Source organism: Cydia splendana, chromosome 1 (assembly GCF_910591565.1).
Source record: "Cydia splendana chromosome 1, ilCydSple1.2, whole genome shotgun sequence".
NCBI classification, from domain to species: Eukaryota; Metazoa; Arthropoda; class Insecta; order Lepidoptera; family Tortricidae; genus Cydia; species Cydia splendana.
This window is the reverse complement of record NC_085960.1, coordinates 28085187-28095719: the sequence shown is the minus strand read 5'-3', so window position 1 is coordinate 28095719 and position 10533 is coordinate 28085187. Positions and strand designations below refer to the sequence as shown.

At 38.2% G+C, this 10533-nt stretch overlaps 1 protein-coding gene across 1 annotated transcript; it reads right to left on the bottom strand.

Annotated features, from left to right (window-relative positions):
- Positions 1-1078: 1078 nt before the first annotated feature.
- LOC134797675 (uncharacterized) lies at positions 1079-10300 on the bottom strand. Its single transcript, XM_063770021.1, has 6 exons — positions 9817-10300; positions 7226-7446; positions 6136-6271; positions 5236-5501; positions 4828-5035; positions 1079-1164 (listed from the first exon to the last, which is right to left on the bottom strand). Exons 1-6 carry the CDS (start codon positions 9863-9865, stop codon positions 1094-1096), a joined length of 951 nt encoding a protein of 316 aa, XP_063626091.1. The 5' UTR covers positions 9866-10300; the 3' UTR covers positions 1079-1093.
- Positions 10301-10533: the final 233 nt, after the last annotated feature.

The following is a 10533-nucleotide window of genomic DNA, read 5'->3' as shown; positions in this document are numbered from 1 at the left end:
AGTATCGCAATGATGTATGAATGACGCATAAATGTCAAATAAATCAAATGCATGCAAAAATATTACAAACAATTTTATTACTTTCTTAGATAATTACTTTTTTCCAATATTTAATACTATCTTCTTTTCACATACGGTGTTCAAATGTACCTCCGTGTATTACAACGCCGCCGCAGCCCGTACCCGAGTATGTCGATGCACATGCGATATAGTGTATGCTCTTCGTCATTTATCCTCCGCAGAAAGTACCAATTAGCCTTTGTCTCATTTCGTCCGCAGTTTCACATTCCGTTTGGTTTGGTACACCATATCTTTTACACAGCCCCACAAATTTAAATAGCCACGAGCATCTAACATTTTTATTTGAAGAATATGACATTCAATAAGTATAGTTCAATGAAAATTTAATTTCAAACATCAGACGTCTTGTCTATTTCCTACCAAGCAAGAAGGTTTGTTAGTTTGGTATTGAAGAAGTATTTATTCTTGATTTATTCTTAGTATTTCATTTTTGCAAGTTCATTTGGTGCAACTAACACAACCTACTTGTTATTTTTAATTATTTTAGATAGTTTCCAATTATTCGAAAATAATTTTGTGAAACGTGTTAAGAAACTAAAACCTTTTTATCAGTCAAGGAAACCAGAGATATTTATAAGACGATTGCGTACTTTTGAGTGGTTGTCAATGTCACAATTTGAACTGTCGTTGTAAACAATGTTGTGGTTAGTATTATTAATATTAAGGAATAACATAACTATTTCATTCAAGTATTGAACAAGTGGAACCACTAAGAAAGCGAAAATCCTGCAATGATTCTTACCGTGCTGTAAGCAGACCTAAAAATGGTTAGATGGCAACAAATTAGCATAATTTCCTGTCGAATACTGATTGTTTACAAGTAAGTTCATTGACCCTGTCACCTGTTAGGGTTAGAACAAAGTAGTTTTTTGCGTGGATGTTTAAAAGGTCATAATTTAGAAACGGTTGCCCATATTAACATAGTTTCTATGGAGAAAATATAGAGCTTAGGCTAAACTATCTCCCATTTCCGGAAAGGATCGTCGTGCCTTTCCACCCTGTATAAAAACATTTAAAGTAATATTCTTAATAAAATGCAGAGGTATAACAGTTTGATGGAAAATCCCGTAAAAGTGGCGCCACCTGAAACAAAAATTATGTATTAGATAAATAAGTATGATTTGTTGTAATTAATGCTGTTCCGATATGATTCGGTCAAATTGTGTTTTTTGAAAAACTAATTATAGCCAGCATTTAATGAATTTATATGATATCTTTGGGTATGGTGCTTTACGCACCGTAACGTCCCGCCCCCTCCCCCTGACGCATGAAATATGGCCCGGTTGACGGTTTTTTTTTTAATTTTTGAGAAAAGTATTAGAGTTAGGAAAAAAGTGTTAAGGTAAGAAATAATCCTTAATAAATTTTAAACAAAAAAGGTTATATGACTTATAATTATGCAACTTTTTGGTAAGACTCACCATATTGCGTCAGGGGGAGGGGGTGGGACGCTAGTGTGCGTATAGCACCATACCCAAAGGTATCATACTACATTTACTTAATGCTGGCTATAATTTGTTTGTCTTCCCCCTACTTGACCGAATCAATATTATCACTAAGAATGACAGTACGTTTAAGTAATGATAATGACATTACTATTGACAGCATAGTGATTGGATTTAAATGATAAATTGGAGTAAGTAAGTATATAACGATGCCATTCCTCATCAATCTTCCTAGTTATTATTGGACCTAACAATATACCTAAGTATGACAAAGATAGGTATCGTCTTGGGTCGTCCCATTCGTTTTTCGTCAAGTTCTTAAATTAGTCCTATTCTGCTTTCGTTACTCATTCTACATTGAAAGCCACCGACGATTGTGACGAATGTAGAATGAGTGACGAAAGCAGAATAGGACTAATTTAAGAACTTGACGAAAAACGATGGAACGACCCAAGACGATACCCAAAGATATGTTGCTTTAGTAGACCCTTAATGATGTCGTCTCAAATAAAACAGCGATATATTTGAATCCCCAGTTTAGTAATTAAAGTAAGACAAAATTGGCTCGAAATTATAATTCGACTAGCAATTTCATATTTAGCAGATATGACTGTAAAGGTACATTGTGGCTATATTCGTACCACTAAATTCGAAACAAAATTACGAAGCTTAAATAATAAACCAGTCAAGAGGTTCCGTAGTCGCAATTAGAGAGAAATTAAACTATTTAAACTAAACTCCTATTATAAGTAATAGACTGCCGCGCCGTAAACGCGATCCCAACGGTTTCTGAACTGACGGACGGAATAGGAGGGTTCCATTTTTAACCGACTTCAATTTCATAGAAGGAGGAGGTTCTGTATGATCACAATATATTGCAAAATCTTTTTTTATAAATTAAAAAAAAAAAACATATTTCCTTTTATTGACTATGCAATAGTTATTTGTTTTACAAGGGGGCAAAGTTGTTGTTTAACCGCTCGTGCTACTATTGATACCCGAGCAAGCGAAAGATTCCAAAATTGAACCACGAGCGTAGCGACTGATTCGAAAAATGGAATCTTGAGCGTTGCGAGGGTTTCAAAGCACGAGGGTTAAACAAAATTAGCCCCCGAGTGAAACACAAAAATTTTCACTACACCACCCCGAAGCAAATATTAAATGTAAAATATCAAACAAAATCAAACCAAATCAAATCCAAATGAATGTTATTAAATATTTATCATCCAAAATCATCATTTAAAAGTAAATTCTACCAGCAAACATAAGAAAACAACTCAAAATTTGCATTTGATTACTTTGCCTCACATGTGAATAAAATGCATCTTTGCTATTAGTTTTTGAAGTGCAAAGTAAGCCTTTCCGAGCTGGTGTAGTGAAAATTCATCACACCTGCTCAAAAAAGATCTTATTTCATGCAAGTGTTCTAAAGGCCAAAGGCCTATATTGTTCTCGCGGGAGTTATGGATTGTGAAAAAAGAATAACTCCCTAGGGAATTGTAGCTGTTTTTTTATTGTCACTAGGCTCGGAAAAGCTGGTGTAGTGAAAATTCATCACACCTGCTCAAAAAAGATCTTATTTCATGCAAGTGTTCTAAAGGCCAAAGGCCTATATTGTTCTCGCGGGAGTTATGGATTGTGAAAAAAGAATAACTCCCTAGGGAATTGTAGCTGTTTTTTTATTGTCACTAATTCATAAGAAACAAGTAGGTATAAATGTGTTTTACTTTTAAAATGATAAGCCGTTTATAATTTAGAGTCGGAACAAGAAAAGTCTGCAGCGGATATGATAGCCCACGCAATGAAAGTGTTATTTATACGTCATAATTTCATAGAAGATTGACGTTTAAAATAACACTTGCACTGCGTGGGCTATCAAATCCGTTGCAGATTTTTCTTGGTCTGACTCTAATATTTTTGTCTATGTTTAAGTTCTAATAATTTGATTTAATAGCCGTTTAATAGTTATTTACGATACAAGTGCGGATAAGAGGAAATTCGAAACGAGTGGCGATAAATTAAAACACGACCGAAGGGAGTGTTGTAAATCGACACGAAACATAGAGCAGTACATATGGTCCTATTTTCCCGCACTAGTGCTTAAAATAGCACTTTTCGTGCGTATGTCAACAGTTTAAATGGCCATATGTACTGTAAAACGTTGTACGATACACGTGCGAATAGGTAATTCGCAACTCGTGACGATTTAAAACACTCTCTTCGGTCGTGTTTTAATTTATCGCGACTCGATCGTTTCGAATTTCCTCTTCTTCGCACTTGTATCGTAAATAACTATTTAATTACACTTGCTCGAAAAACACCTTATTTCATGCAGGTGTACTGAAGGACAAAGGCCTATATTATTCCTGCGGGAGTTTAGATTAGTGAAAAAAAAAAGGTATAACTCCCTAGGGAGTCGTCTTTTTTTTTAATTATGTCACTAATAGGGAATATTAGGCAAAGCTCTGCGTAGGTGGCATCTTTGTGGCACATAATACAGTAGTAAACAAACCACATTGACACATGGCCTACCGCGAAACAAGAAAATCGAAATTTCGTTATCTAATCTCTCTATCACTCTTGCATATTCGAGCGATAAAGAGGCAGATAACTAAATTTCGATTTTCGCGTTTACCGGTAGGCCCTTGTTAACAAAACGCCTTGATGCATCAATGTCATATTTTATTGTCTGTGAAAACTTGTCAAAAAACAGTTTAAGGCACAGTATGTATAAGTTAGTCTATGAATTTACTGAGTCGGTAGTGCTGCACTCTGGCGGCAGAACATTGCAGTAATATCCCCTATTCATACGAAACATGTAGGTTATGTTATAAGTAAAATACTTTGTTTAAAGTAAAGGTGTAAAGGAGTTTTAGTTTTAAAATACCGACGTGTATTATATAATATTAGTGTTTATGCTTAAAAATATAATTTGATTAATTTAATAGCCGTTTAAAATATATTTACACAATTTTCAATTACGGCTGAATGTCGATGGGTCTGTGCCTTCGATGCCTACACTGCCAAAAAAATTCAATATGGCGGACGAATGCTTCAAATGTCACCGTATTTAAGATTCATTTCGCTTAAAATTTAGTTTTTTCTACGCAAGTGTGATGAAAAACATTGTGTAACTCCGGGGGTAACAATATTGTTACTCGAGTCTTTAATTCACTCCAGTCTACGTCTGTCGTGAATATAATAGACTCTCGTACAATATTCTACTTACCCTCCACATTGCACAATGTACTATTACACAATTTTCAATCGTGGCTGAATGTGCCTAATAAATAAACTCTACCTGGATCATTTGTGTTGATCGACCAAGGCTCCAAGTGCGGTGGCGGCTCGTCCAATTCCACAGTTATGGTTTCAGTACATGGTTCCTCAGTGGTTTTCTCTAGGTACTTCGTTGTGGTCTCCATGAGTATGCTTCCCCTGGTACGCGGGAGTCTCTGGTATTTGAACACTACCTCTTTGCGATATAATGGCGCTAATGTTGCCTCACACTGTAATACATGTACATAGAATACAATAGGTAGAGCCCTCAAAACCAAAACAATACGGAATACTAGCTATGAATTTAAGAAGTTGTAAACGTCCTTTATCGCTATAAAAAGATTTATTTGCCGAAAAAGCTAAAGTTCTAGTTTCTATACAGCCCTACAAAAGTGCAGGCATAATTTCATAAATGAAATCTCCCACTCACCTTTAATATCATGATTCCATTTAAGAAATGCGACTCCCGTACTCCGAAAGAGAGCTCGACCGTGGTGTCGTACGCGTCCAGGCGGTGCAGTGAGCGCCGGTACCATGGTCCCCGCACGTGGTACTTCTGCGCTTGCATGTTGTTCACAAACCACTGCACCCGACTCGCGGGCCGCGCGCCCGTGGATGTACAGTTCAGTAGTACAGGTGAACCCACGTCGTAGTACTCCTGGAGACCCGACACTTCAGGCTCTTTTTCAGGTACCACTGGAACAGACGATAATGTTCTACACTTCTATAGATTGTATATGCAGAGGCTGATATATCTGTCGTGGCCAGATCTTAGAATTGATCATTTCATGATGTGGCAATCAGTTCATGAAATGATCGGTGGCCACATCAATATAAGATCCCTTTCTAACAAAAGCTGCCAAAAAGTGACATCCGCTTGTATTACAAGTTACAAACTTTTGAGAAACGGGCCGCTACATATCTATAGGTACCTATACATATATTTGAACTAGAACATTTTTTTTTGTTTTATAGGTAAGTTAGGGATTATGCAGTTAAGTAGGCGCGCTAATATGAATAGAACAGAGGAGATGCATTTTATTATCTAATAATAGCTTTAAACGAGAAATTCTATATATATTTCGGGGATCTCAGAAACGGCTATAACGATTTCGATGAATTTTGCTATATGGGGGTTTTCGGGGGCGATAAATCGATCTAGCTCTTCTTATTTCTGGGAAAACGCTCATTTTAAAGTAATATATGTTTTCCGAACAAAGCTCGGTCTCCCAGATATTAATCTCTAAAGCGTTAAATACAGGTTTAGCAACAGCTATATGTATGTAGCATACCGCCCCATTTAATTAAGAAAGGGAAATATTATGCTTACGATCGACCGTGATGTTTTTTTTGGCGGAATCCTTCCGGAAGAGCGGCCCCTCGCCTGTGACGTCGCAGCGGTACTCGCCCGCCGACTCGCGCCCCATGAACAGCAGCGTGACTGTCTCCATGCTCGACCGCGACACCTGGCCACGGATGAAAATACTGCCTATTATCCCAGAGTTGATAAATATAGGTAGATTTGCTAAAAAAAACTCAAAACAAGCCAATTTTACACACACACATATCCCACTTATCGGGTCCACTGTCAACCGCTCGCCCTCTTGAGTTGTGAATGTGTGCACTGTGCGGTTGCGCGAAAACACAAGAAAATCGGGGTGGTATAAAATTATACTTCCGTCGTGGCGATTTTACCTCTGCTTCAATTCTATGCCTACCTATCATAGTTACTGGTAATTATGGTGCTGCCAAGTAAGATAGTCATATTCGCATTTTAACACTAGTCTACATTCAAAGTCGGTAGGTACCTAGTTGTTATAACAACCATGTGCCAAACTAATAATTTCTTTCGGAAGCAGTAGGTGGTTACTATATTTCTGCTTGACCCATGTTCGACCTTTTCCCAGTGTTGCCAAAAAAGATGGAGTTAATGCATTTAAATTAGTTACTGGCGTCACTGGTCTATTTTAGTTAAAAGTTTGGCAACTAAGTAGTACAAAAGCTTTTCTCCGGTTTTAGGCAGAATATTAATGGTACCGTATAATTGACGTTCTCTAACGTTAGGGGAGACTGAGGTGAGTTAAAACAGAGGTAATTTCAAATAACCACAATTTTACGGTATTCATAACAGTCTAGAGCAAGGAGGCATATTCAGGGACCATCGGACTTATAACTTGCGCATTAAGGATGACTCACGCTGGACCGGGCCGTGCCGGTTATCACGTGGTGCTTTCCATCGAAAACGAAGCCCCGGAACCTCCGGCCCGGCCACGGCCCGGTCTAACGTGAGTCATCTTTTAATGAGCCCTTTTACCGAGTTGGGCATACTTATTAGCATCTGGCACCTACTTGAAATCATAACAAATCGAATTCATTCGATTTTCAGAATACTCGGACTTTTATTCTACCTTTGTACTCACATCAACAGATACTCCTTGATCTGTGAAGGCCCTAATGTCTGGCACGTTGTAGGTGCCGCTGCCGGGCCGGTAGTGGTAGAAGACCGCTCCGTTCCTCAGCCACTTGACGGAGAAAAGCCGATGACCCTGCATGTCGAATATACAGCCCAGCACCACCTCCGACCCCTCGGCCACGTGCGCCGGGACCCGCAGGTCGCGGATCCGAACACATGTTATGGAATCTGAGAATTGATGACCGTTTCAATCATTTTATAGGAAACAGGCATACTGCGGCTTGCGGGCCTCATGCGACCTTTTCTATAACAATTGTGAATCTTTCAATTCACGTCGATATTCAAAATAACATGCAAGTACTGGTGATTTAGCTTAAAGTTTGGCCATCTCTATCATAGGACAAATGCTAACTGGTACGGTATTGGTAGAATGTGTAATGTAAAAACCCATTTATGTAAAGAATAAATACATTTTTAAGAATTGGTACGGTAGCTGCGTGATCGAATCAGAAATGAGGAGATCCGTAGACGAACTAAAGTCGAAAAGTCGACGAAGAACATAGGCCCCCGGATTAGCAAGCTGAAGTGGCAATGGGCAGGCCACATTGCACGCAGAGAAGATGGCCGATGGGGTCGAAAAGTGCTCGAGTGGAGACTACGGACTAGCAAGCGCAGCGTAGGACGTCCACCCACAAGATGGACAGACGACCTTGTTAAGGCCGCCGGAGGACGCTGGATGCGGGTCGCTTCCAACCGGTACGAATGGAGGTCCAAGGAGGAGGCCTATGTTCAGCAGTGAACGTCTTATGGCTGAGATGATGATGATGATGACGGTAGTTGGGTCATAGCATATATAGACTCACGATTTTCTGATTGAAATCCTTATACGCATAAATGGGTTCTTTTCTTTCTGATACCAAACTTGGGTTCCTGAGTGATATAATCATATTACCTAATCATTGCATATCATATTTGCACACTAATTGTTAACTTTTGGCCACAGAACTAATAACTTTTATTTTAAAATCTGTTACCCAGTTCGTAATACTCTACAAAAGTATGTAGTAAAATATCGAAGTGTCGAAATGCGCACAAAATCTTGAATAGGTATGTCTGATTTTAAGCCTCCTTAGGACTGTAATGTTACTTTCCTACTTCTAGTTAGCACACCTATATTTTATGTACTGGACCAATTTACGTTATAATGTTTCAATTTATGTTTATTTAACTCAACAACGTTTTATGTTATCAATGGCATATTATATTTACATTAGAGAGGAGTTGACAAATAACACCATTAATTCAGACCTATAATATTGGGTCTGATTTGAAAACCAATATTAAAATGAATTTGAATAACTGCCTACTCCCTCTCTAATTGACGCTATTTGAATGTGAGCGTAAATAGGTCAAAAATAAAGTGGAGAAGCCAGTTTTACTCTCAAAATTCTACCTAAGTACTTACCAATAAGGTAGTGCACAATGTCTAAAATATTGACACCACTAAATTTGGGTTTTAATAGATTTAAGAATGAATGACGCTTAATAAAGCTTTTCCGCCTCCCTTGTTTTGTAACTCTTCAATGACGAAATTCCTTTTCCGATGTCGTTATTACGAATAGCGATTTACAGGCAATAAAACGTGAGATGGTTGTTAAACGTGCTTGTTCCTCTTGAAGCCTTGATCGAGACTATTCACGATCTGTTATCTGAGTTAGTCTCTAGTATAACCAGAGCCCAAGACTCGTAACAATATGCGTTATCAGAATTAGGCTTACTCTGGTTCACATGTAACGAAGCCGGTAAGCCACGGGAATAAAATATTAATCGTCGCGTCGCCCTCAGCCGCGCCGGTTTTTTTTTTGTTTATGTTGAATTTGGTAACATTATATGGACTTAAAACAAATTATAGACGTTGTAAAAACAAATTAACTACACGAGTACCTACCAATCGATGTCTCATTTAGTCTGTCTATTTAAAGGCAATAAGACTAGTTAAACACAAATTTTGTAGATTTATTTGCGTGGCCCTACTTCTCTTCGATATCTCCTTAAATGTTTTCGATATACCATCTTTTTATTTGCAATACTTGTAGATCCATATATATGTATACTTATTATTGTTTGTTTAATTAAATTTTACCATGGAGGGCAAGTCATTTTTAGGGTTCCGTACCCAAAGGGTAAAACGGGACCCTATTACTAAGACTTCGCTGTCCGTCCGTCCGTCCGTCTGTCACCAGGCTGTATCTCACGAACCGTGATAGCTAGACAGTTGAAATTTTCACAGATGATGTATTTCTGTTGCCGCTATAACAACAAATACTAAAAACAGAATAAAATAAAGATTTAAATGGGGCTCCCATACAACAAACGTGATTTTTGACCAAAGTTAAGCAACGTCGGGAGTGGTCAGTACTTGGATGGGTGACCGTTTTTTTTTGCTTTTTTTTGTTTTTTTTTTGCATTATGGTACGGAACCCTTCGTGCGCGAGTCCGACTCGCACTTGCCCGGTTTTTTAACACTAAGATCAAACATAATAAATTATTAAAGACAAAATACTAAATACCGAAATAAAATTACGTTTGCTTACAAACCTTGCACTTGTAACCACACCAAAACACTTAACACAAACGCTAGACGCATCTCTCTCAGATGATTATAACCTAGTCGGCACGCAACACTTTAGCGTCCTCTCTTTACACATCACAGCGACCTGTAGGTAATTACTGCACTACCATATAAATTATCCACTTTTACCAGATAATTTGGCAATAAATAACGATAAGGGAACTTTGAAGTCAGTTAAAATTTGCCGTTTGCGGCGGAATCGAAATAGGCCAGCAAATTCCGGCGACTCGGCTAAATTTAAATCTTGTCGCGATGTCTCACGCATGCGCAAGAGGCGATCGGAGATATTATACATGTGCACTGTCGCGGCTGTGCGCTGGACAATGGAAAACATATTTTTAATTTTATACTGGGGACCTTGATCCATTTTGAATGAGAACGTCTAGAGCCGTGAGAGGCCATTAAAACAAAACTATCGGCGGGCTTTATTGCTGAGAGACTCTAGGAACTTTTCTTGTTGCCTCTTTTTAATGCGAAATACATAAAAATGCGTAGGTTCTATTATACCTAAAATTATTTACATCTTATTTTGTGCCTTATTATGAATATAATGAATCTGCACCCATATCCGCTACGGTTGGATCAAAGTTACCTGGAGCGGAACAAAGGTTTCGAGGTCGGAATTAATGTGGATTTGCGGTCCATTCACACTGTGTCCGTTCAGTCGACAGTCGGACAAATAA